Below are 27826 nucleotides of genomic sequence, written 5' to 3'. Positions count from 1 at the left end.
AAAAATACAAAAAATTAGCCGGGCATGGGGGTGGGTGCCTGTAGCTCCAGCTACTCAGGAGGCTGAGGCAGGAGAATGGCATGAACCTGGGAGGCGGAGCTTGCAGTGAGCCGAGATCTCGCCACTGCACTCCAGCCTGGGTGACAGAGTGAGACTCTCAAAAAAAAAAAAAAAAAATCTCTCTTTATATCTATATCTATATCTATATCTATATCTATATATTTATCCTATTGGTACTGTTTCTCTTCTCTAGAGAACCCTAATGCAGAAACGTTGCACCAAGTGGATGGAGAATAAATTCATTCATCCCACAAATATTTGTTTAAATGGTGCATCAACCAGAATATTCCACTTTACATATACCCTTCATTTTAAGAGATTTACATGTTTGAAGCACTTCTACATTCATATTTTTCATCTCTACTGTATTTCATCTGATTTTTGTGGTGGGCCCTAGAGAAGGTGTTTTAGGTTTAAAAAATATTTTATTGGCCAGGTGTGGTGGCTTATGCCTGTAATCCCACTACTATGGGAGGCTGAGTCAGGCAGATTGCTTGAGCCTCGGAGTTCAAGACCAGCCTGGGCAACATGGCAAAACATTGTCTTTACAAAAAATACAAAAATACATGGTGGCACACACTTGTAGTCCCAGCTACTAGGGAGGCTGAGGTGGGTTGAGCCCAGGAGGCCTAGGCTGCAGTGAGCCATGAGCATGCCATGCCACTGCACTCCAGACTGGGTGACAGAGTGAGACCCTGTCTCAAAAAAAGAGAAAAAAGAAAAGAAAAAAAAATTATCGTTTGACTCCCAAATGAGATGTAAAAGTGACTTTCAAGTTTAACAGATACAATCATTAACTATAATTGCTTCAGGCCTTAAAACAATTTTATGTGGAACTGGTGTTCTTTATAGAAATTGTAATTGACAATAATGTGACTATAAAATGATAGCTGATGAGAAATAAGAGAATAGTAAAAGACATTTTGGGAGGCATCCCCTGCGCTTCTCAGTAGTGCTGGTGGAACTGAACGCTCATTGCCTACGGCAACAAACTCAACAGCAAAAATTAATACTGGCTCTTTGTTCTCCTCCATCTCATGCTCCCTGATCTCTCATTCCTTATTCCCAAATAACCCACCTGACCCCAAGTCCTTGTCTCAGACTGTGCATCGGAAAACCCTCACTTCTGATACCTAATAGTATAACAAGGGGTGAAACCCAACACACTAGTGGTTCTATATCCTGTTTTCAGGTATAAACAAAGCAGTGAAGGAAAACAAGGCTTCCAAATGTAGGAATCTGTAGGCTTTAGCTTTACTAAAAGAATACTCATACAATATCAAAGTTATAAAAATTACTTTATTTCAAATGTGAAAATATAAAAACCACTTACATATAAACTTTAAGAGTATTGAAAGATCTAACATTTAATTTTCAGCTTTAGCTCCTTACAAATGTACTTAAATTGAATGGAATTAACCTAAGTGTCCATCAACTGATGAGTGGATAAAGAAAATGTGGTATATATATATATACCATGGACTATTACTCAGCCATAAAGAAGAATAAAATAATGTATTTTGCAGCAAGTTGGATGGAACTGGGGGCTGTTATCCTAAGGAAAGTAACTCAGGAATGGAAAACCAAATACTGCATGTTCTCACTTATAAGTGGAAGCTCAGCTATAGGTACACAAGGACATACACAGTGGTATAATGGACATTGGAGACTCAGAAGGGAGGAGGATGGAGGGGGCTAATGGATGAAAAATTACCTATTGAGTACAATGTACATCACTCAGGTGACAGGTACACTAAAAGCCAAGTCTTCACCACTATACAATTCAACCCTGTAACCAAAAAGTGTGTACCCCTAAAGCTATTAAAATAAAAAATTTAAAAGATACTATATTCATAACAGGCATAAATATAAAGAATATTAATCCTTAAGAGGGGAAAATATTACATTTTGTCACTGCTAAAAAGTGCAGAACTGCAGTGTTCAGTTTGTAGACTGACCAACACCCTCTCCATTCCAAAGGATTACTCAGAGACAATTATAGGAACCTCATTGTTGTTGGCAGTGACTGGTGAAATGGCCACATTACCCATTTCTAAACAATAAGACATGAGGAGACATGAGGAGAGGTTTGCTGTGAGAAACTTTGAAAAAGAGTTATTCAAGTCTATGAAGGAGACTAAAAAAATGACTCATTTTCTTCCTCTGGTTGCTATGAGGTCTGAAGGGGCCCTTGGAACAGGTACAGCCATCATGCTACCAGAGTCTGAGAATGAAGCCAACACTAAAGATGGCAGAGCAGAGAGCTGGGAAGAACTAGATCCCTGGTGACATACTGAAGTGCTGGAGCCTGGCCTGTTTGAACATCTAGTTATGTGGGAATGTACATTTCCTTATTGTTTAAGCCATTTGCATCAGGAGTTTCTGTTACTTGCAGCCAAAAGCTTCCCAACTGAAACAAGGATTAAAGGTAGAGAAAAAGTAAATATTAACAGATGGTTATAAGGTATTGGGTGTTTTCTAAAATTTATCCTCTTGATGAATCAATTTCATTTATAGTAATTTTAAGTTTATAGAATGTCTTCCCCTCTGAATTGTCATTAATCATTTTTTATACTATCACATCTAACAATCTGTCCTCTCACATATTATTGCTGACAAAGACAAACCAAAAGAAGAAAATCAGCAAAATCTAGCTCTCTTTTAAGGTGCAAATAGTTTCTCTTTTACAACCAGTTTCACGGTAATGGCAGTACACTTTTTCTGATGGGAGCCTGTAGAGATGGCACATGAAGGAAAGAATTCTAGAATCTTCTAATTCATTTTGAAAGATAAATATACAGCTAAGCACCTTCTTAAAACTCATAATATATCCTTCACTTCCTTGCTTCCTGGCCATATTAGGAGCATTCACATACATTTTTAATAACTTTCGTTTTTTTGAGATGGAGTCTTGCTCTGTCACCCAGGCTGGAGTGCAGTGGCACAATCTCGGCTCACTGCAACCTCTGCCTCCTGGGTTCAAGCGATTCTACTGCCCCAGCCTCCCAAGTAGCTGGGACTACAGGTGTGCACCACCACACCCGGCTAATTTTTGTATTTTTTAGTAGAGATGGGGTTTCACCATGTTGGCCAGGTGGTCTCAAATTCCTGACATCAGGTGATTCGTCTGCCTCCGCCTCCCAAAGTGCTAGGATTACAGGTGTGAGCCACTGTGCCCAGCCATTTTTAATAACTTTAAATAAAGACTGGGTGCGGTGGCTAATCGCTGTCCCCACAGGTATTAAAGTCTTTCACTGACTAGCAACACTGCATAGAGGTAACATCAAATGATCTCCTGCTGTACCATGTTGTACTCCCAAAGAAATCCCAGCACCTGGAAGGCCAAGGTGGGAGGATCAGTTGAGTCCAGGAGTTCAGGACCAGCTTGGGTAACATAGCAAGACCCCATCTCTACAAAAAAATTTTAAAAAATAGCTAAGTGTGACGGCATGTGTCTGTGGTCCTAGCCACTTGCGAGGCTAAGCAGGCGCATGACTTGTGCCCAGGAGTTAAAAGGCTGCAGTGAACTAAGATTGCACCACTGCACTCCAGCCTGGGCAACAGAGTGAGGGCCTGTCTCAAAAATAAAACACTGCTGGGTGTGGTGGCTCATACCTGCAATCCCAGCACTTTGAGAGGCTGAGGTGGGTGGATCACTTAAGAACAGGAGTTGGAGACCAGCTTGGCCAATATGGCAAAACTCCATCTCTACAAAAAATACAGAAAGTAACTGGGTGTGATGGCACATTCCTATTATCCCGGCTACTCAGGAGGCTGAAGCAGGAGAATTGCTTGAAGTTGCAGTGAGCCAAGATTGCACCACAGCACTCTAGCCTGGGTGACAGAGAGAGACTCTGTCTCAAAATAAATAAATAAATAAAAAATAAAACAAAACTTTACATAAAAGTAAAACATGCAAAATGCTAAGCAGTATTTGGAACAAGGTATTATTAGCTATTATTATTAGCAGTGTTCTACCTAGAGAGATCAAAATACTGTGCTAAATCTAGCACTGAGAGTGTCCCAGTGTCTCTCAAGCACCCACTAGTTGCTTTGTAAGGTATCTGCTTCCTTTCCTGTAACTTGAGTTGCTTTACTCTTAGTACACTTGAAAAATTCAGTGTCAGGACTAGTATATTTTATTTTCAGATGCAAGCAGCAACTTTGGCATTTCTTATCACAAAAAAACTATATGAGAAAGCTGGCAAGCCCAGTGAACTTCCTGGCCGGAGAGGTTTTTCCATTAAAGGTGGTAAGGTTTGATCATCCACCATCTTTAGAGTTTGACCATTGAGTTGGACAGCTCTGCAAAGGGGAAAGATACACCGAGTTAACCAAGTGGTGCAAGCCCCACCTATCCCCTACAAAAGTCATGAAATCTTTATTAGACCAAATAAACTTTTGTGTGTGTGTGTGGCAGCCTATATTATATAACTTGTATTTCAACACTGTATCAGTTAGGCATTTGACTAGATAATCTTTTGAGTAGTTATGATAGAGACCATATGGACCCCAAAGCCAGAAATACTTACTGTCTGGCCCATTACAGAAAATGGAACGCACACAATCTATACTAGGCAATATGATGGCAGTATTAAAAGGATAAACATGACACACCTTCTGGAATATTTTATTTAATGGCCAATAATTGAAACTATTTCCATATAAAGCAAATAGATATGTAGAATAGAATGCAGTTTCCATGAATTTAGCATAAATGGTAGCCAATGAAATTTCTCACTTGTAACTACGCCCATAAACTGTCTAACTCCCCTCTCCCCGCCAGAGGAAATGCATTCATTTTCTTACTATTATTAAGAAATTTTGGTAGAATGCTGTGGTGAACCAAAAACAATTTGGCTAAACTACGGAACATTTTATATTTCCTATGTATTTCACTATTGGAATTCAAATTAAAAACTGTTGAATGTTTTTAAAAATTAAGGAAAAATGTTATTTCTTATACACACTTATTATTATTTAAATCAAATTAATGCATATTCACAGAAGCAAAAAAATATGGACAAGAGCTTATGAAGAAAAGTTTTAGTCAGCTGTAGATCTATTGATATTTTCATAATTCTAAATAAGATGCTTATATCCCTTTTCCTCAAATATGTTTTATATTGTGAACCAAGTTAGCACTCTTTAAATATTGAAAACTTGTAAGATTAGGCTGAGCACGGTGGCTCGCACCTGTAATCCCAGCACTTTGGGAGGCTGAGGCAGGCAGATCGCTTGAGGCCAGGAATTCAAGATCAGCCAGGCCAACATGGCAAAACTCCATCTCTACCCAAAACTACAAAAATTAGCTGGGCATGGTGGTGGGTGGTGTGCACCTGTAGTCCCAGCTACTCAGGAGGCTGAGACATGAGAATCGTTTGAACCCGGGAGGCGGAGGTTGCAGTGAGCTGAGATTGCACCACTGCGCTCCAGCCTGGGCGGTAGAGTGAGATTCTGCCTCAAAAAAAAAAAAAAGAACCAAAAAAACAATGGAGAATGTATAAGATTAGTTACTGTCAGAGTTATATTTATATCATTTATGTAATACATGTAATGTATGTAGAACACTGACAACAGTGTCCTTTATATAGTAAACACTATAAAAGTATTATCTATCATCATTATTATTACTCAGATAAATATACAAAAAGTAACCTAAGTCACCATAACCATTTTAAACATTTTGATGTATATCCATTCTTTCATCTATTTTTTAATGTACATGTATACAGTCATATGCCACATAAGGATGTTTTGGTCCACTACGGACCGCATATATGAGCGTGCTCCCATCAAATTATAAAATTATAATTCCTATTGCCTAGCAATATCATAGCCATTGTAATATTGTAGCACAACACATTAGTTTTCTATGTTTAGATATGTTTAGATACACAACTACTTAACCCAATGGTAACTTGTATATTCACTACAGTAGCATGCTTTACAGGTTTGTAGCCTAGGAGCCACAGGCTAGTCATATAGCCTGGATGCATAGTAGGCTAGACCGTCTAGGTTTGTGTAAGTTCACTCTATGATGTTCACACAAGGATGAAATCACCTATCGACACATTTCTCAGAAGGTATCCCCATCATTAAGCAACACATCACTGTACACACCTTTTTTTTTTTTTAACTTAAGTATGGGTATACTGTATTTTCTTAAAACTTGATTCTTCCCCCTGCCCCAGCACATCCTTTTTCTCACACTATTAAACATTCATCCACTACCTAATTTTAATGTCTGCACAGGATTCCATGGTGTGAGTATATGATTTACTTAATTCTCTAATGTTAGATATTTTTCCATGTAGCATTATTATATATATTTTTTCACTTAAAAAAATCTCTCACACCCTGTCCTCATTAAGCATCAGTGAGCAGAAAAACTGGTTTCCATTTTGACCTAAAGAGATGCTCAGTCCTGGGTTCTGTAACTTAAGACATACCAGTAGCATGTGCATGATTGTGGCAGAGGCTAACATGCCTGCATTGCAGTTGTACTCAGTCTACATAAGTTGGTTTTGTTGGCCGGGCGCGGTGGCTCACGCCTGTAATCCCTGCACTTTGGGAGGCCGAGGTGGGCGGATCACGAGGTCAGGAGATCGAGACCATCCTGGCTAACAAGGTGAAACCCCGTCTCTACTAAAATACAAAAAATTAGCCGGGCGTGGTGGCGGCGCCTGTAGTCCCAGCTACTCGGGAGGCTGAGGCAGGAGAATGGCGCGAACCCGGGAGGCGGAGCTTGCAGTGAGCCGAGATGGTGCCACTGCACTCCAGCCTGGGGGACAGAGTGAAGACTCCGCCTCAAAAAAAAAAAAAAAAGTTGGTTTTGTTTAAAAGCCTGTATCACCTCAATTTTTAGATGGGGAGAAGGAGGAAATGCCATGACCATCATCAGGAAACCACAAACAAAAACAGGTCTTGAAAATATCTCCAACTGACAGTGTTAAGAGCCTGTTCTGCATGAAATTAAGAACTTTGCAAGAGTACACACAAAAGTTTTAGATACGCTCTTGGAGAGGATATTTTGCTACAAAGTTTAAAGGTAAATCTGGTCATTGCGAATTAATCCTGCTGTGGATAAGACGAGGTAGATGGGCAAGATATTATACCATTAGGCTATATTGTTTAATCAGCTGTACATTTATCTAAAAGATGTTACACATCTATCAAGGGTAAGCTTAATGTATGCTGATTATTTTCACATCAGGCTGGGCAATGAGGATGGGGTTTAATTTGGGTATAGTGTCTTATTTTATATTCTGAAGTCAATAACATGATGACAAAGAAATAGAAGATGTTTGTCAAATTTCAGATGAAATGAAGCTAGAAGTGATTAGCAAGCAACAGATTCAGCAGAAGTGGGGATGCTGGGCAAAATTTATGAGATAAATATAAAATACTGCCTTTATGTTAAAAGTATGTTCATTCAGTCCAGATAAGGTGGGTCATGCCTGTAATCCCAGCACTTTGGGAGGCAAGGCAGCAGGATTGCATGAGTCCAGGAGTTCAAGACTAGCTTGGGCAATATAGTGAGACCTCGTTTCTATTTTTTTTAAAAAAAGTTCATTTAAATATTTATTAAATACTTACTATGCAGGACTCTAATAATTTTTAGGGCTGGGTGCAGTTATTCATGCCTGTAATCCCAGCACTTTGGGAGGCCGAGAAAGATCACTTAAGCTTAGGAGTTTGAGACCAGCCTGGGCAACATCATGAGACCTTGTCTCTACAAAAAATTAAAAAATTAGCCAGGTATGGTAGCATAAGCCTGTGGTCTCAGATACTCGGAAGGCTGAGGAGGAAGGACCACTTGAGCCCAGGCAGTGGTGGCTGCAGTGAGCTGTGATGGCACCATTACACTCCAGCCTGGGAGACAGAATGATACCCCTGCCTCAAAAATAATAATAATGATAGTAATGATTTTTAAAGGTGACTGCTGTTTAACTCTCTGAGGTTGTTAATACGAGCATGCATACAGACTGTGCACTCATAAACTTATCTAGGATACTTTTTTGCAAAATTTTAAAGACAAGAAGAGTATAAGTAATATATACTCATCAAAGAGAATTTAGGAGAATAAAACATTGTCTATAATTTCACCAGTTTTCCAATTATAAAACATGAAATGTGTGATCAGAATGTAATAGGGGCAGGGCACGGTGGCTCACGGAGGTAATCCCCGCACTTTGGGAGGCCGAGGTGGGTGGATCACTTGAGTTCAGGAGTTCGAGACCAGCCTGGCCAACATAGTGAAACCCCATCTCTTTGAAAAATACAAAAATTAGCCAGGTGTGGTGGTGGGTGCCTGTAATCCCAGCTACTCGGCAGGCTGAGGCAGGAGAATCTCTTGAACTAGGAGGCAGATGTTGCAGTGAGCCATGATCTCTCCACTGCACTCCAGCCTGGGCAACAGAGCGAGACTCCACCTCAAAAAAAAAAAAAAAAAAAAAGTAATAGGGTCTACTAAATACAGCAAAAAGAAGAGTCATTGGAGAAATTGGTCATAGTTAGCCTAAAGTGAAGACAATCCAATTTTCCTTCAAACACTTGGGAATTATTCCAGAGAAAATGAGGTATTCAGCATTGCTCCAAATTAGGGGTGGCAAACTCAAATGACACAAAGGCCAAGAAAGTGATAGGTGCAAGAACAGTAGGACAGATGTAAGATAATAGGGTCAGGAAGAGACTGCAGAGAGCTGCAAAGCTGAATGACCTGTCTAAAGTATACAATCCCCATTCAACTCCAGCTAGTTGGGAAAGCAAGCCCAGAGTTGCCATAGTATCCATTTTTAAAGAAAAGCTGGAGATTCAGATATTTTAATAGCTGTCAATTTTTCGATGCTGACAATTAACTAAAAGCAAAACACAAAGTGCATGCCAACCTCCCCTACCAGAAAAAGGGGAGGGGGAATCCTCCAAACTAACTTGTCCACAAAAATGAGGTATAGTTTCCAACCTCTCCTCTAGAGAACAGAACTAAGAGCAGCAAGCGAAGGCACCAAGAGGCTCATTTTATCCTTGCCAGACAGAATAGTCACCCTGAAGGGCTTTCCATGGGTAGTTGGACTAAAATGATCTCTTATGATGCTTCCAACTCTACAACTGTTATTCAATTACTTCAGAAAATTATTTATCAGCAGCAAACACAAATATGCTAAAAAAACAAAACAAAACAAAACAAAAAAAAACATTTCAAAAAGGGTCAGAACCTAAATTGAAAAAAGTATCTGTTACCCAAAAATGCATTATTTACAACAAGGGGAAGAAAATATTTAAACAGTAGGAAAATGGTTAACTAAACCATGGTAGTATTTTATAAAACATACGGCCCATTAAAAATGTCTACAAAGGGGCCAGGAAATGGTGGCTCATGCCTGTAATCCCAGCACTTTGGGAGGCCAAGGCAGGTGGATCACCTGAGGTCAGGAGTTCAAGACCAGCCTGGCCCATATGGTGAAACCTCATCTCTACTAAAAATACAAAAATTAGCCAGGCGTGGTGATGCGCGCCTGTAATCCCAAGTACTAAGGATCCTGGCTGAGGTGAGAGAATCGCTTGAACCTGGGAGGCAGAGGTTGCAGTGAGCCTAGATCACACCATTGCATTCTAGCCTGGGCGACAGTGAGACTCTGTCTCAAAAAAAAGAAAAAAAGGAAAAAGTATCTACAGAGGCTATGTTGGAAAGGCTCTTGGGAAGACTTCCGGATCTCTCCCCCAACCCTGCCTTTTTCCTATTACATGTTATATATAGTAAATATAAAGCATATAGTTTTACTATATATATAGTATATATATATAGTATATAACTATATACTATATAGTTATAGTAAAATAAAGCATAGAAGAGAAAAAAATAAAAGAGCAGTACCCAGTGTTAATAATGTTTGTCTGTGGGGGATAGGACTTTGAAGAAAGCATGCTTACTGTACTGCCTCAAGTTCTGAGGCTAATAGTCCTGGAAAACATCACTTATGTGGCATTTGCAAAGATGGGAGGAGATGGTGAGAATTTTGTAAACTCTTAATATTTATTTATTTATTTTTGAGACAGGGTCTCACTCTGTCACCCAGCCTGGGTGACAGAGGCACCATCATAGCTCACTGCAGCCATGACCCCCTGGACTCAAGCAATCCTCCCACCTCAGCTTCCCAAGTAGCTGGGACTACAGGCACGCACCACCATGCCTGGCTAATTTTGGTATTTTTTTGTAGAGAGAGTTTCACCATATTGCCCAGGCTGGTCTCGAACTCCTGGGCTGAAGTGATCCGCCCGCCTCAGCTTCCCAAAGTGTTGGGATTACAGGCGTGAGCCACTGCTCCAAGCCTGTAAACTCTTTTTATGTTCCAATATGAGAGTAGTCATGAGAAAGGAACTCCTTCCAACATACATTGAACAGAAACCTCAAAATATTTATATGTCTAAATCTTCAAGACTCATTGTCATTTTTGGCACTCCATTGAATACAGGCTTTTATAAGATGTAGTCAATAATTGGTTTTTGAAACCAAAATATATGAGAATCTACTTAAGAAGTACATTGTAGCTATTCTTTTTCTTACTCTAACCAATAAAAATTAATGCTATAAAAGAATCACACTGATCTCACATGGTATGATGTTTTATACCAACCCATATACCTTTAACAGCAATTATATACAGGTATATTTTGCTTTAGTGAATGTGTTACCGAGAATTATGTCTTTTTAGAGTAAATAATTTAAATGCGTTGAGTGGATCTTGATATGTCAAGTTATTTTGAAATGCACTTATTCTCTAAGATAACTGCTAGTTTGTGTTCACATCCTTTTGCTTTAGACTCTTAGGGTGAGTTATACTCATATTAGTAAGTATTCATACATAAATTTCCTGAATAAGAAGAATTATTAGAACTTGAAATAGCTAACTTTGTCTTTTGCTCCCTGTCCAAACTCTCTGTTCTGATAAACACCAATAAATTTATTGAAAGTTTGGAATGAACAAGGAAAATTACTTACTTGGAAAGTAATCCATGAGGTCCCAAAGGTCTTAGAAGGTATTTATCCACTTGCTTGTCAAAAAAAGGATAGGGTAACCGCAAGTACTTGGTGACATTATAGAGGTTTATGGCATACAGAGTTAAATCTCCTTCTTTATACATTGGACTAAAAGCAAAGAGGTTAACTTAATAAAAATATTTATTAATTTAAGCAATTAAAACTCAATTACAAATGGAATCCTAAGTATTAGTATCCATAATGACAATCCATAATGCATCCTAAGTATTAGGATCCATGACGACAGTGGGCGCTCTTAGTATCCTTCTTTTATGATCATATTAGACCACTAGTGTGGTCCTATTTTGAAAACATGATTAAAAACATTGCCCTTCATGCTTCCAATGTCTGGGCTAGAGCACGCTGAGATCCTCACAGCTCTGCCAGCTGGGTTGCTAGGAAGCCAGCCAGACTATCCATTTACAGACATAGGAAGGTAAAAGGCAAATTGTATGGGTTCATATGAATTCACATTATAAACAATAAAACAGGGGCTTTTCCTAACCTTATAAAAAGACTGAAACAAATAACATTAAATCTACTGACGTTTCTTATGAATTTATCCATTCAAACCATTCCCCTTGCTACTTCCCACTGGGGTCCTCACTATCCACAGAGTTCCCAGTCACCAATAATCGGAAATAGTAGATGGTCTTTTTTGGTTAGAATTAGTATTTCAGTATCGTCTTATCAGGAACGATAGATTGAAACCTATCTAGAGAATATTCCTGAGATTTAGGAACATTTTTTGCTACCTAAAGCAAGAGTATGAGGCTACAAAAATCTCTATGTCTTCTCAACTCCAGAAACTGCGGTCACAACTTTTGAAAATAATATTGTTGTTATTATTGTTCTCCTCTTCAAGAATCACTTGAACCTGGGAGGCAGAAGTTGCAGTGAGCTGACATTGCACTACTGCACTCCAGCCTGGGTGACAAAAAACAACAACAATAAAAGTATCATTTTTGTTTTAAAAATAAAATAAAATAAAATCATTGTATAAAACTTTACTAAATTGCAACCGCCTACACTTATGCAATGTATAGATACATGCAACAGGGTGTTTGAGTCAAGTTACGTGCTTACCCACTAAAACTTGATGATTGGTAAAGGGTGTGTCTCATACTTACTTGTCAATGTTTGTGCAGTGAAGGTATACTCGAAGGTTCCTTCTCTTTGGGCCTTTCACACTTGCCATTAACACCTTGGTGCCCACCAATTTCTTGAACAGAAGAGAGAGCCAATAATCCTAGTTGTGGTGGTTGGAGACAAAAATAGATCTTTACTTACTTCCTTATTTAAGAAAACCAGTGGCAAGCAAATAGTTATCCTACAAATAGTATCACTGTTATCCTGGGAGCATTTAAATAGGATTCATCTTTTTTTTCCTCACATGTGACCACCATGAATCTGACAGCAGTATCTTGCTTGCTGCTGTTTAGCCCTGGAGGACACAATTCAAAAGGCCATATCCTCTAGGGCATATCTGTCAAGAATGATCAGAGTTTAAGTATCCTTGGTTATCGTTCATCTGAGAATTCAAAGCAAAGCTCAAAGCCAAACTTTTAGAAACACACACACACACGTACACAGTCACAAAGACAAATTTTTAAAGTAAAACTTTTGTCTAAGAGACAAATAATTTCATTTAGGCCAGACACAGTGGCCAAAGTGTAATCTCAGAATTTTGGGAGGCTGAAGTGGGTAGATTGCTTGAACCCAGGAATTCAAGATCAGTCTGGGAAACATGATGAAACCCCTTGTCTACAAAAAATACAAAAAATTAGCCAGGTATGGTGGTGTGCACCTGTAGTTCCAGGTACTCAGGAGGCTGAGGTGGGAAGATCACCTGAGCCCAGGGGGTCGAGGCTGCAGTAAGCCATAATTGCGCCACTGCACTCCAGTCTGGGAAACTAAATGAGACACTGTATCAAAATAAAAGAAAAAAAATTTCATTTAAAACCTTATTCCCCCACCCCAATGAAGTAATGGATTAGGCAATGGTCATCACTAGCTATCAAGATCAAAACCAGACACAACCAGACATTATGTGCTTCCAAAAGCACATAATAAAGCATTCTTGCAACAAACAAACAAACGAAAAAACAAAAAAACAACCTGAATAAACTCAAGCTTCTAGGTATAACTACTAGTTTACAGGAAACATAGGGGACAGAGGAACATGCTAAATGATATCACACGAATAAATTTAGCAAACTCCAGAATATAGGAAATACTATAGAACAAATTACCTGTTTTTTCACATTAATAAATTACAAGAGATGAAAGAAAGGGAGGAAGAACTTAAAGATGAACAAATTTAAGAGACAAATCAACCAAATGCAATATAGGAACCTTGTTTGGATTCTGATTTGAATAAACTATCAACAGTATTTTAGATAATAAGGAAAATATAAGACACTGACAAAATATTTGGTGATACTAAGGAATTATTGTTAATATTTAAAGTATGATAAAAGTAGTGTGTTTTTACAAAAATGATACATACTAAAAAAAAAATATATATATTTGAGACAAGGTCTCACTCCGTCACCCAGGCTGGAGTGCAGTGGTGTGAACGCAGCTCACTGCAGCCTCAACCTCCTGGGCTCAAGCGATCCTCCTGCCTCAGCCTCTCATGTAGCTGGCACCACAGGCATGTGCCACCATGCCCAGATAACTTTTTGATTTTTCATAGAGACGAGGGGGTCTCACTTTGTTGCCAAAGCTGCTCTTGAATTCCTGGGCTCAAGTGATCCTCCTGCCTCAGCTTCCCAAAATGATGGGATTACAGGTGTGAACCACCACACCTAGCACACACTGAAATATATATAAAGTAATATATCTGAAATTTGCTTCAAAGTAATCTAATAGGTAGGAGGTGAAAAGTGGGAAGGATTATGGATCAAACAAGATCAAAGTATGCAGAAGGAAAATATAATTTTCCTTCTACTGTTAGTTCTTAGTTGGGATGGATCTCTGTAACAAGACAGAAAACAGGAGAAAAACAAACATAAGTGTATTAACATGTGTATTTTATATATACATGTATATATAGAGAAATATATGTATATATATTTTATATATACGTGTGTGTGTATATATATACAGAAAATATATTTTATATATTCATATATATTTATATATATTTATTTTTCTATATATATATACACACACACACAGAACAAGTAATTTTCAAAAAGGTGGCTTAGAACTCCAGCTTATATAGCATCTTTAAGAAAGAACAATACATTTTTGGACAAGAGACATGACAAAGGAAAAGGATTTTGAGTCTCTAGGGGTGGCAAGTTGTGGGAAGGAAAATAAATGAGTATGTAATATAGTTTCTTCTAGTGCCATCTTTAGACTGATAAGGGTCTGAAGTTATCTTCAGTGATTAACTCTTGTTTTTCCTGGTAGAAACGGAAGGAGGGGGACTTTTAAATTTTATGTCCTGCTTTTAAGCAAATGGAAGAGGACACAGAACTTTTCTTCTATGTGTTTCTTCCCAGTTGTCTTCAGCTCAAAATAATCCTTATGCCAAAGTGGCATATTTTGGGGTGGCATATTCTAGTCTCCTAAAATGGGTTCATATACTTTCCTCTGTATTTTGTATATGATTAAAATTTTCTATAGTAAAAGTTTTTCTTAAAAAACCATGGATCGGTGGCAGGCACAATGGTTCATGCCTGTAATCCCAACACTGGGAGGCTGAGGTGGGAGGATCACTTGAGCCCAGGAGTTCAAGACCAGCCTGTGCAATACAGTGAGACCTTGTCACAATTTTAAAAATAATAAATAAATAAATTCATAAATCATCATTCAACATATACCCCAACTTTCCTTCTTGAAAGTAAAGGAAAAGTAGACTTAACAAGACAAATGGCTTTCATTTCTCTGCTTAAATTCCACTTTTTCACTGGAGACAAGAGTGGAATCAATGTTTTCAAAGGAGACATATGGATGGGTCAATGACTGGTAGGGTAGAAAGTGTGCGGGCCTCAGAGGCAAGATTTGAATGGGAGTTTTAAGAGTAACGTAGGACTACAGTGTGGCTTCCTGTAAATCATGTAACCTCTTCTTAATTTGAACTTCCTTATCTAAAAAATGGATCCAAGATACCTGCCTTGCCACCCCACAGGACTCTCATGCAAATAAAATAAATTCACAGACATGTAGAGTGAGTTTAAGCCGAATCCCCTTGGATCTACAAGTGTCAAGGGTACCATTTACTCTTGCACCTTTTTCTAGCTGATTGAGAACCTTGAAGGAGAAGCATATTTAGTGTATATACAAAGAGTTTGTAAGGCAAAGGTTTATGTCTGGGCCCTGGGAAATTTTGGATGAGATAAAAAGGTGAGGAGTAGATTTTGAATGTTTGTCTAGTGAAATTACTATGCTTAGTTTAACTCTATAGATGACAGAATATACTTGGGGAAAGAGAAATTCCATTTTTGCAAGGTCACTTTTCTAAGAATTTTCTAAAAAAGGATGAGTAACATGTTCCACAAGCTTGGGCCACTATAGATAAAAAGCAATTTTGTTGGGAAGTCTATCCACAAACCACAAAAGCCTAGCTTATATTTTCACATAGGCTCTTTGCAAAATTTCTTAGCTTTCCTACAACATTCAAATATTTCTTTTAGGAATTATTCTTAGAAAATAGATATCTGCAAATGACATTTTAGACTATAAAAATCAAGGTCATGCTTCTCAGGGCTACATCTGTATTATCCCTGACATATATTTAGACATACAGATCTTCCACAAGGCTTTTTGGGAAGAAACATTTCCTGATTTAGCACCAGATGAGGTTGGAGGAAGGATTAGACATGAGACTTTATTCATAAATATCTTGAAGATTATTAACAAAATAGTAAATTCTTAGCATGAGATTTTTAAGCAAATACATGGTACTGGCTCATTTTAAGGTTAAATAAATCACAATTTCATAACAAAAAATGTTTTGAAACTTTGCATTACTGTAGGCAATTATAACTTTGATTTACTTTGTAAAATATTTAAAAATCCAACTTGTTTTATCTTATATAATGAGTCATAAAATTTCAAATTATCCCCTTTTAAACAAAATCCACACTATACCACAAATGGCTTACATTTAAAAAGTTATTCCTAGCTCTTGATTTCTTCTCTTCAAACACACACAAAAAATATTAGATTGGTTGATATCTAAGGCTCCTTCTAATTCATCATCTCATGATTTGGCTAGTTACTGAGAGGATTGACTATTCATAGGAGGTTAACACCAGGGGTCCTGAGTTGACTTTAATCTGCTCTACTAGAATTAGGAAAATAATGGTCACTTACAGGTAAAGGATCGAAGTTTTCATCCACTAAATGGTAGTTTCCGGCTCCAAAGAATACTTGCCTCATCACCACTTCTATTCCCATTCGGGCTGACAGGCCCAATTTATCCAGCCACCTGGGACAGAGCGAGACCAAGCTTTCTTCAGGTTTGGAAACAAAATTGCTCAATTCTAATTGCACACCATCTTGATTTTATTTATTTATTTATTTATTTATTTATTTATTTATTTATTTATTTAGAGACAGGGTCTCACTCTGTTGCCAGGCTGGAGTGCAGTGGCGTGATCATAGCTCTCTGCAACCTCAAACTCCTGGGCTCCAGTGATCCTCCTGTCTCAGCCTCCCAAGTAGCTGAGACTGAAACCGCCTTTGCAGAAATTATAACTGAGGAAATTCTGACAGTGAAAGAGATCAGACCTAATTGACTCCATCTTGCTTCTGACCTTTCAGCTGTCCTTGTTCATTCCTGGGTGTAGGCTGAACTAACTTTGGGAAGAAATTCAGTTCATGGTTTGACTCTGAAACAAAATTGATAATAGCCCTTTTCTGAAAAGACCCCCTTCTTGCCTGGGGACCAGTCTACCTTTGCAGGACTAACAAATTAGCTACAACATTAGAGATTATGGTTTAGGGGTAATGCAGCCTCTGGCTCCAAGAGTGTGAACCTCCCCAAATTGTTCCTGGGGATAACATCACTGTTGTAAAACCTAAGATCAGCACTTGAAATATCTCGCAGACCCTGAACTGGATGGATCAGTTGAGACCACCCAGACCGGTAATCTGGCCCAACCAGTTCTGCCATCCCATCCAGGAACAGAAGACAGCAAGAAAACCTCACTTCCACTCCCTATGATTCTATCGTCAACCTGACCAATCAGCACTCTCCACTTCCTAAGCCCCTACCTGCCAAATTATCCTTAAAAACTCTGATCCTCAAATGTTCGGGGAGACTGATTTGAGTAATAGTAAAACTCTGGTCTCCTGCACAGCTGGCTCTGCATAAATTACTCTTTCTCCATGGCAATTCCTGTCTTGATAATTGGCTCTATTTAGACAGCAGGCAAGGTGAATCCGTTGGGCGGTTACAGGACCACAGGTGTGTGCCATCATGTCTGGTTCTGATTTATTCATCTTTGAGGGAGGAATTATCAGGAAGCCAGAAAAGTGTCATCAATTATAAATAAGTCATTTAAATGAAATGGCGACTGCATGCAGCAGCAGCAGCAGCAGCAGAATCCCTCCCTTTACATCTTTCCACACGATAACAAATCCGAGAAGACTATTACCATGCTAGAGGTATCCCTTTCAGGGTGAGACAACTTCCACAAAGCAAAGTAGACAAATTCCCAGCCCTATAGACAACTCCTGGTCCTATGAGGTCCCTGCACAAACAATGTGTGAGGGCTGAAGAAAAAGTTGCCGTCAGCAAGGGTAAAATGTAAAATAAGCAGGATTGCACCTAAGCTATTATGGCCACCTCTTTCCACTTCTCCTTCTCTATCCCCCTCTCCCCGACACCCCAGATCTTTAGTTAATGGCAAAACAAACATCTCCATTCTTTATTCCTCATGCTTCCATGGGCATAAAGGATTTGCGGTTTATTCTAGGCTTATAAGAATGAGGATGAGAGAAAGAAGAATGAAGATGGAAGAGAAAACAGAAACAAATCTCGCTTTTTTTGGGGGGGGGAGGGGACGGAGTCTCGCTCTGTCTCTCAGGCTGGAGTGCAGTGGCACAATCTCGGCTCACCGGGTTCACACCATTCTCCTGCCTCAGCCTTCTGAGTAGCTGGGACTACAGGTGCACGCCGCCACGCCTGGCTAATTTTTTGTATTTTTAGTAGAGATGGGGTTTCACCATGTTAGCCAGGATGGTCTCGAGCTCCTGACCTTGTGATCCGCCCGCCTCGACCTCCCAAAGTGCTGGGATTACAGACATGAGCCACCTCGCCCAGCCGAGAAACAAATCTCAATGTGAGGATATAGCACTACAGACTAAAAGCACTAACAGAGTTACTAAATGTAACTAAACCAGTATTTTAAAGCAATCAAGTTTGTCGTGTTGGATAATGAGATGATTTAATAAATCTTTAAATTCAATGATAGCCCCTCTGGTGGGACCTCATATTTTAGGCTCTAAACTTCTTGGGAATCTATGAATTATAGCTACATACACTAAGTATCCTCCTGAGAGACAAAGCTGTAATATGCTCTAACTTGCATTTTTTTTTAAGAGACAGGGTGTGGCCAGGCGTGGTGGCTCATGTCTGTAATCCCAGCACTTTGGAAGGCTGAGGTGGGCAGATCACTTGAGCTCAGGGGTTTCAGACCAGCCTGGGCAACATGGCAAAATCCCGTTTCTACTAAAAATATAAAAATTAGCCCAATGCGGTGATAATTCTGTAGTCCCAGCTACTCAGGATGCTGAGGCAGGAGAATCGCTTGAACCCGAGAGGCAGAGGTTGCAGTGAGGTGAGATCGTGACACTGCCCTCCAACCTGGGTGACAGCGGGAAAAAAAAAAAAGACAGGGTCTCACTCTGTTGCCCAGGCTAGAATGCAGTGGCACCATCATAACTCACTGCAGCCTCAAACTCCTGGGCTCAAGCAGTCCTCCCACCTTGGCCTCCCAAAGTGTTGGGATTACAGGAAAATACCATATCCGGCTATATGCATTATTTTACAATATACTTCTTTAGAGGAAGGACTACTTGACATATTTATGGGCCATAATTAAAGGACAAAATTTCTTTTTTTTTTTTTTTTTTTTTTTTGAGAGGGAGTCTTGCTCTGTCGCCCAGGCTGGAGTGCAGTGGCCGGATCTCAGCTCACTGCAAGCTCCGCCTCCCGGGTTCACGCCATTCTCCTGCCTCAGCCTCCCAAGTAGCTGGGACTACAGGTGCCCGCCACTTCGCCCGGCTAGTTTTTTGTATTTTTTAGTGGAGACGGGGTTTCACCGTGTTAGCCAGGATGGTCTCGATCTCCTGACCTCGTGATCCACCCGTCTCGGCCTCCCAAAGTGCTGGGATTACAGGCTTGAGCCACCGCGCCCGGCCCAAAATTTCTAAAACAATTTATCCTTATAGTGATTGATTTAGGACACTTGTCAAAGATGTCCATCAAGCTTTAGTAAATCATTTTCTTGCAAAATCTGGCATGAATTTTGGGGCTCAGTCACTGAAACGGTCTTTGATCTGCTTTTTGGCTGGGGAGCTATTTCAGCGGAATAGAAGGATGGAGAAGAGCTACACTCTGACCCCTAAGGCCAGCGCTGCTTCACTCACATAAAGCCAGCTGCAAAGGTGTCGGACAGAAAGGGCGCTCCGCCTCCATATGCAGAGCTTGTTTCTCCTAACCAGACCTTCTTGCCAGGCCTGGTGCTCTCAACCACCTATAGAACAGAAAAGTATTCATGGTAATTGCAAAAAAGCTGACCTGTGGCTTCAACTGTGGTGTTGAAGATTAACAACATTCAAAACTTTGTATTCCTAGACCTACCCATCCTATATGGTTATAAAATATGTCCACAGTCATTTAATGGGAAATTTTCTTTTACTGAAATAGTAGGCTGTGGAAGGAATATGAAGTGAACCAACCTATTCTTATCATCTATGAGAGTTAATTCTACTAAAGGCTATTGGAAATATTTCAAGTTTCTAATCACACACGTGGGGTAAGACCCAATGCTAAGGGGGAAACTAACAGTGGATAAGTCATAATACTTGTTCTCTAAAATTAGAAAAACATGTAAATATACATACCTATAGAATTTAGAACTAGCTAGCCTATAAAATAAGGATTCTGGTTTTACATTAAAAATGTTAAAAAGACTATTACCTGGAAAACTTTTTGCACAGATGAAATAAAAATGTCCAATACATCAGGATTTAGAAAATCTTCTTCAGTAGCAGTTCGTCCATTCAAATAGTAGCTAAATTATACAGAAAATATTCAGAAAAAAATAACAAACTTTATTTTCTGCTTTTAAGCTAATTGCTGACCTTATTCTTCTTCTTACCTCTCCCACTCACCTGTTACTAAAAAAGGTAGAAGTTCTACTAGGGAAAGACGAAGATGGAAGGGGGTTATGAGGAGGAATCCATTCTATGCAAGTAACTAGAAATCAGTTACTCTGTCTTGAAAAAACACAGTGGCAAGTACATGTACTCCTGGATTACTGGTTCTTTGGCAAGCAATTGGTGTTAGCTACTTATATGTTCCATGGGTTAATTGGCACTGTTCTTCTGTATAAAGTGATCTTTATAGAAATTACTACATTATTTAAAATAACTTTAAATTTTCGTTTTAATAATATTAAAATTGGAGTACAGTGCTACTTGAGACACTATTTGTTTCCTATTTGAACTGCAGTCAATTGGCAGTTAAATGGAACTAACTTTTTGAATACTAGATAATAAATAAAGCTAGCCTTACTTTCCTAGTATTAAGAATAGGAGACATACTTACTGATGCCATGTAACTGAATCAATCACTTCTCCACCAGCCTTCAGGAAGCTAGAAAAAAAAATTTTAGTATCACTCAGTCATCATATGATAATACATATATATGCACAATATATGCATGAGAGTTTTATTCCCTAGAAATGGGCTGGTTACTGCTTTAGGATGAGGTAAACACAAACTTCCTAATTTTGATAGCAAATTTTATCATAGGTGCCATTTGCCTCAGATCCCTTGATATTCTGAACCTGTCAAAATTTCCTCTTTTGGTAAATCATGTATGCAGGCAGCAAATTGTTTAATAACATGTGGACTATTGAGGATTGTCTATCAGATTTTTTTTTTTTTTTAAGAAAAGTGGTGGCTGGGTGTGGTGGCTCATGCCTGTAATCCTGGCACTCTGGGAGGCTGAGGTGGGTGGATAGCTTGAGCACAGGAATTCAAGAGACCAGCCTGGGCAACATAGGGAGACCCCATCTCTACAAAAAAATTTTTCTAAAGTAGCCAGGTGTGGTGGTGTGCACCTGTAATCCCAGCTATTTGTGGGGCTGAGATGGGAGGATTGCTTGAGCCTGGGAGGTCAAGGTTGCAGTGAGCCATGATTGTACCACTGCACTCCAGTCTGGGTGACAGAGCAAGACTCTGTCTCAAAAGAAAAAAGAAGAAAAGTAAAGTGATTCTGCATCCTCTAGTTCCTACCTCTTCAGCATCTCAGCAGTCTTTCTTCGAGGCTGACCAACGTCAGGACCATAGAGTTTTGCATTTTTGAAGGTTGACTTTCTTAGAAGTTTATGCAATTGAATAAAATCTTCTCCTAACTGCGACCCATTGATGAAAATATCAGCCTTCTTAAGGAAACTGTTAGGTTCTGAAAGATAGCAATTCTCAAAATATATATATCGAGAAATGTATTAAAAAGCAAACATACAGCAGTATATAAAAGCAACAAAACATTTTCCACATTACAAAAACTTGTAATTCAAAGTCAAGAAAAGTAAAACCAGGTCTGGCGTTACAGTTCATGCCCGTAATCGCAGCATTTTGGGAGGCTGAGATGGGAGGATCCCCTGAGGTCAGGAGTTTGAGACCAGTCTGGGTAACACAGTAAAAAATCCTGTTCTATGGAAAATCCTGTTCTATGTTTTGAATACATGTGGCGAATCATGAAGACTTATAGTTAAAATTTACAAGTTCTTTACAAAAAAAGAGTGAAGACAATCAGGAGCTTGACCCATGTAGGATTCTATACGGGCAGGTTGTAGACCACTGGGTCCAGAAACGAAGGTTGCAATGGGGTTACTGAGATTAGCTGACACGTTTGAGAAACTGAGGAAAGAAGGGATGGATAAAACAAACTGCTGACTTCCCAGTTTTGCTGAGTCCAGTCTGCCAAGCAAAATAGGGTTAAGTGATTCTGAAAATCTCAAGGGAATTTAGGAGCTGGGAAGGTTGCTGACTCCAGCTGGTTCTCACCTCAAATGTAACATAAACTGGGATTGGCAATACTAAGTTCTGGAATAGATACAGTAGGAGTTTTCTGCCATATGCACTTCCAAAAGTTGCATTGTTGAGCACTTGTAAGAATGTGCCCAGGCAGAAGTCTATTTGCTAATATTAAAAAGAATGTCATAAGAAATAATGCTAGTGGGGAATCTCCTTATTAATGAATTGTTCCCTGGGGTACTTACCATTGCCTAGTTCCCAAGACATGTTATACCTCTTGGAAGAGCAGTAGTCCAGGAGCAACTGAGCATTAGAACTGTTCCACTGCAAATCTGCTGTTCTTAATAATGCATTTAGGCCAAAGATCAAGTCCAGTCCTGAGCAATTTGCAAAAGTATACAGCATATCTACAGAGCTTCCTAAAAGAAAAATGTCACAATTTAATGGTTAGATTGGCACCACGATGAGGAAGGCCTCCAGATGTGCTTTTCGTAATGAATACCTATTTCTGTTGTTAAACTGAAGAAATTCTAACAAATGATTATAATTATGTTTATGAGACAACAAAATTGGACAAATTAAAAAAAATCAATCTCACTTCATTTGCTCCAGCTGTTGAATGAAGTCCCATAGAAGAGACCAGAAGCTCTGGTCTGACACTTAGGTTTTGTTCAAGTGATATCAGGAGAATTGGGGAAGCCATAATTTATAGCTCAGTGCTCCACATGCATGACCAGACTGTCATTAGTTAGCATAAACCCCACTCTTTGTAATCTAAATATCTCTAGTCACAAGTTTTAAAATATTTTAATAATTTTCATTGTATTTAAAACAATTTTAAATCCCTGTATATGATTTATTAATTTAAAGTGAATCAAATTTTACATTAAAAAATTGGCCTAGAGTTATAGGACTGTGGTTTCCAAACTCTGTGCAAGGCAAGTTGGGGAGCACCAGTGAATGCATGGGTACAGTGGCAGGATTTAGCAACTAAAAGTGCAGGGCATCTAAACTTGAACTTCAGATAAGCAATACATAATTTTTAGTGTATGTCCTATGTAACCGTTAGGAAATACTTAACACAGGGGCCAGGTGCAGTGGCTCATGCCTGTCATCCTAGCACTTTGGGAGGTCGAGGCGGGTGGATCATTGAGCCCAGGAGTTCAAGACCAGCCTGGGCAACATGGCAAAACCACATCTCTACAAAAAGTACAAAAATTAGCTGAGCATGATGGTAAGCACCTGTAGTCCCAGCTAGCTACTTGGGAGGCTGAGGTGGGAGGATCACCTGAGCCCAGGGAGGTCAAGGCTGCAGTGAGCCATGATCATGCCATTGCACTCCAGCCTGGGCAACAGAATGAGACCTTGTCTCAAAATTTAAAAAAAAAAGAAAGAAAAGAAAAATAATTAAAATGAAAAGAATTATTTATCTGAAATTCAACTCTAACCAGGCAATACTATTCACAGAGGCACTATAGGCTCTTTTAAGTTTGCAAGGGAAAAACATCAACATCTACTGGACAACATAAGACCTATTACTATTAGGTGTAGTATTAAGACCTACTACTGTAAGGTGTAGACCTTACAATTTAATAATCAAAACACAGGTATTTTTTGTGGCCTAGGTGTGCTGTAAAAAAATTTTCTGTGATATTAAGGTACCATAAGTTTGGGAACGTCTGTACTCTGCTTTTTAAACCATTAGCTGTTCTATTATCACATTTTGAGAGTGGCAATAATATAATTTTAAGTGTTGTCTTTAAATTGATTATCATATGCATAATACGTCCTTCCAATTTTCATGTATATCTACAGTCGTTTGTTAAAGAGTAATTCATTCCTGAACTTTTGTAGTTTAAAAAAAAAAGATCTCTATCTATCTGGCAAACTTACACCCTTTCTCCTTAAAAGTGGCTTTGTTTTTGTTTTGTTTTTAAGTCTTTGGCCTGAATAACATAGTATAATATTAAATATTAGCTATTTAGACTGGCCACGACGGCTCACGCCTGTAATCCCAGCACTTTGGGAGGCTGAGGCAGGTGGATCACCTGAGGTCAAGAGTTCGAGACCAGCCTGCCCAATATGGTGAAACCCCATCTCTACTAAAAATACAAAAATTATCTGGGTGTGGTGGCATGCACCTGTAGTCCCAGCTACTTGGGAGGCTGAGACAGAATTGCTCGAACTCAGGAGGCAGAGGTTGCAGTGAGCTGAGATCACACCACTGCATTGTAGCCTGGGTGATGAAGCAAGACTCCATCTCAAAAAAAAAAAAATTAACTATTTAATATTAGCTGTAAAGACCACTAGGCAGAAACAACTCTTGCAAGCTGCTTTAGGTGTTTTGGTGTTTGCTGTGTCACCCACTTCCATAAACTGCTGCCTACCATCAAGGAATGACAGACATTTGGGTTTGAAAAGCTCCCTAGAGTCCTGTGACCCAGAATTCTACTGGATCTTAGAGCCACAGTTTTGGGCAGTATGGAAGCTTTGGGATCACCAGCCCATGCTTAACCTCCACCCTCATTTTTCTAGGAGGAAACTGAAATCCAAACAAGGTAAGTCTTTGCCCAATATCACACAGCCATTTGGCGGTAGTACCACTACTAGAACCTGTTACAAGGAGTGAGTGACCTGCTTTTATATTTCATTATAATAGCCTTACATATTGTAGGCTTTTATATTTCAAAATCATGTTGTAGAAAGTGCCCTGGATCAGGAATCATAAGACTTGAGCTCCAGGCATAGCTCTCCCACTTACAGACTATAATATGATCGCAGGTAATATCTTTACCCGACAGGAACCTCAGCTATGGATCTACAGTCCTGGGACAAGCACCATCACATGCCTACCTGTAAAACCAAGGTTGAAATGAGACATGTGAAAACTGGCTGTAAATCACAAAAAACCCTTACAGTTAAATAGCACTTTGTACTAGCCCTGTACAAAGATTATAACATTTTCAAAAAACCTGGAATGCTTGCACCCATACTTTACCCTTCCTCCATTTCTTCATTCTTCCAAATGTGCTTGGAATTTACATAGCTTGAAATTCTATTATACAACCCCTATAACATAATAAACTGTAACATCTCCTGGAATAGAGGCTATTGACGACTGCGTTCAAATCCATTCTTTTTTTCTTTCCTTTTATTTTCTTTTTTCTTTTTTTTTTTTTCCGTGACAGAGTCTCGTTCTGTCACCCAGGCTGGAGTGCAATGGCGCGATCTCGGCTCACTGCAACCTCTGCCTCCCGATTCTCCTTGCCTCCACCTCTGGAGTAGCTGGGACTACAGGTGGATGCCACCAAGCCTGGCTGGTTTTTGTATTTTCAGTAGAGACGGGGTTTCACTGTGTTGGCCAGGCTGGTCTTGAACTCCTGACCTCAAGTGATCCACCTGCCTCGGCCTCCCAAAGTGCTGGGATTACAGGCATGAGTCACCATGTCTGGCCACATCTACTCGGAAGAAAAAAAAAAGCCACCTAGCCTACTCCTTCCCCAAAATAGGAAGAACAATTTAAAAACTTACAATTCTTTATCTTATTCCCAACACTTTTCCAAACTCTCATCTCTTACTGTATAAAGAGTGGAGAGATCCTTGGAATGAAGATAAGCAAGATGAGACATTGAAAAAAATGGCAGACTCTTTCCCTTGGACTGTACCGTGTAAGTCTATGTCAGCATCCAGTGTAGGCCTGGGTGTAGGCAACAGAAGAATGGGGTGATGAGGGGAACAGGTGGAGAAGAAGAACTACAAAGAGTTAGCTCACTCAGGATGATTACATTAATAAGGGAGTCATCCTTTCTGCAGTCACACCCAGCATTACATCTGTAACATTGCTTCCTTTTCCTGCTCAAACAGGTTTAAAATGTGAGTCTATATTCTCATGACAAATGTTTTTGTCATCTTCTACTTAAGTGGAACACACCATTCAAGAGGACCTGTGTTAGAAAACGTACTATATATTCTGGGACACTTGTTTTTTTGTTTTGTTTTTTGCTTTTTTGTTTTGTATTGTTTTTGTTTGTTTTTTGTTTTTGTTTTTTTGAGACAGAGTCTCACTCTGTCGCCCAGGCTGGAGTGCAGTGGCACAATCTCAGCTCACTGCAACCTCTGCCTCCTGAATTCAAGTGATTCTCCTGCCTCAGCCTCCTGAGTAGCTGGGATTATGGGCACCCAACACCATGCCTGGCTAATTTTTGTATATTTAGTAGAGCCGAGGTTTCACCATGTTGGCCAGGCTGCTCTCGAACTCCTGACCTCAGGTGATCCACCCGCCTCAGCTTCCCAAAGTGTTGGGATTACAGGCATGAGCCACTGCACCCAGTCTGGGACACCTGTTTTAAGGGTGCAGGCCACTAGCTAAGCAATGAGCATGTCCTTATCTCTGCAGCCTTTTGCTACCTCTTCCTTTGTGGTATGTCCCCATGTCACTCAGCCATTACCAACCTCAGCCACAGGTTCACAACAATGTGTGGAATCTCCTATTGGCTTCTAAAATATTTGTCACTGCAATGAGTAGATGCCCAAACTAAACACCGATTTCTGTTTCCATGATGTGCCCATGAAAACTGAAAATTTCAAGCCGGAAATCAAATGTTTACAAATACAAATAAAATTCTGTATTTGTTGTATATTTTAGCATTGCCAACAGGGTAGTCAGACTTACATTAACTAACCCAGTTGCATAGTTAGCAAAGGAAGGCATTTCCCCTGGTGTAGGAACTATGAAAGCCAAGTCTTGGAGTTTGAAACTTACCATTTTGGTAACAGAAAGATCGTGTGAAGTAGCAAAACTGTCTTAGAAATTTAAGATAAATTGGTGTAATGTTTAATATGACCCCCCAAGACTTACCTATATCTTCTGGGACATGTGTTTTAAGAGCAAATCCACTAATTACCTAATACAACCGGGTCTTCTCCTAGCAGAGCTATAATGATTTATTACAAATGTGACCTTACTTCTGTGGTTCTGTGGTACATGTCATTCCTTTAATGGGATCTGAAATGGCCCTGCCTTATGCCAAACTCCATTGAATAATTAATTATACTTATTAAAGTGTCACAGTAGATCCCCCTCTTAAAAATGCAAAAAAAAAAAAAAAAAGGTTTTTTAGAGGACAACATTAGCTATTAGCATATGAGCTATTTTCTGATTTCTTATGGATCACCTTTTTTTCTGTACCATATACATAAAAAATGTATATAAATTTGAAATCCATCTGATACATTGAACTCCAGGTAGTACATAGCAAAATCTTACAAGGATAATTTATTATCTTTGTAAGTATATAAATATACTAAAGTATAATTATTATTATACTTGAATAATGTTAACTAACCAAAACAAGTACAGTAACTTCAAGAAAATTTATTTTCAAAAGTCAAAAGAACAGTTTAAAGTATCTGAGCAGGTTATTTCTTTAACTGAGATATGGGACAACATCATTCCTTAGTTGGGTATAAACATGAACCTTCAGATAAAAATATAT

The 27826-nt window shown here is 39.2% G+C and overlaps 1 protein-coding gene across 3 annotated transcripts in view; it reads right to left on the bottom strand.

The window, feature by feature from the left end:
- Positions 1-1339: 1339 nt before the first annotated feature.
- The window catches only part of HPSE (heparanase), a 43567-nt gene continuing 17080 nt past the window's right edge, over positions 1340-27826 (bottom strand). Inside the window, exons 4-12 of one of the 3 annotated variants that reach the window (XM_025385439.1) lie at positions 22577-22750; positions 21588-21756; positions 20895-20942; positions 20265-20358; positions 19712-19818; positions 16430-16544; positions 12232-12350; positions 11063-11209; positions 1340-4365 (exon numbers count right to left, since the gene is read on the bottom strand). In XM_025385439.1, the coding sequence (XP_025241224.1) occupies positions 4206-4365; positions 11063-11209; positions 12232-12350; positions 16430-16544; positions 19712-19818; positions 20265-20358; positions 20895-20942; positions 21588-21756; positions 22577-22750 (1133 nt within the window). In that variant the 3' untranslated portion in view covers positions 1340-4205. The remainder of the gene's footprint in view (positions 4366-11062; positions 11210-12231; positions 12351-16429; positions 16545-19711; positions 19819-20264; positions 20359-20894; positions 20943-21587; positions 21757-22576; positions 22751-27826) is intronic. The other 2 variants (XM_025385440.1, XM_025385441.1) reach the window with 2 other exon arrangements.

Source organism: Theropithecus gelada, chromosome 5, assembly GCF_003255815.1.
Source record: "Theropithecus gelada isolate Dixy chromosome 5, Tgel_1.0, whole genome shotgun sequence".
Classification (NCBI taxonomy): domain Eukaryota; kingdom Metazoa; phylum Chordata; class Mammalia; order Primates; family Cercopithecidae; genus Theropithecus; species Theropithecus gelada.
Note: the sequence above shows the minus strand (reverse complement) of the source record. Positions and strands in the feature narration are given on the sequence as shown.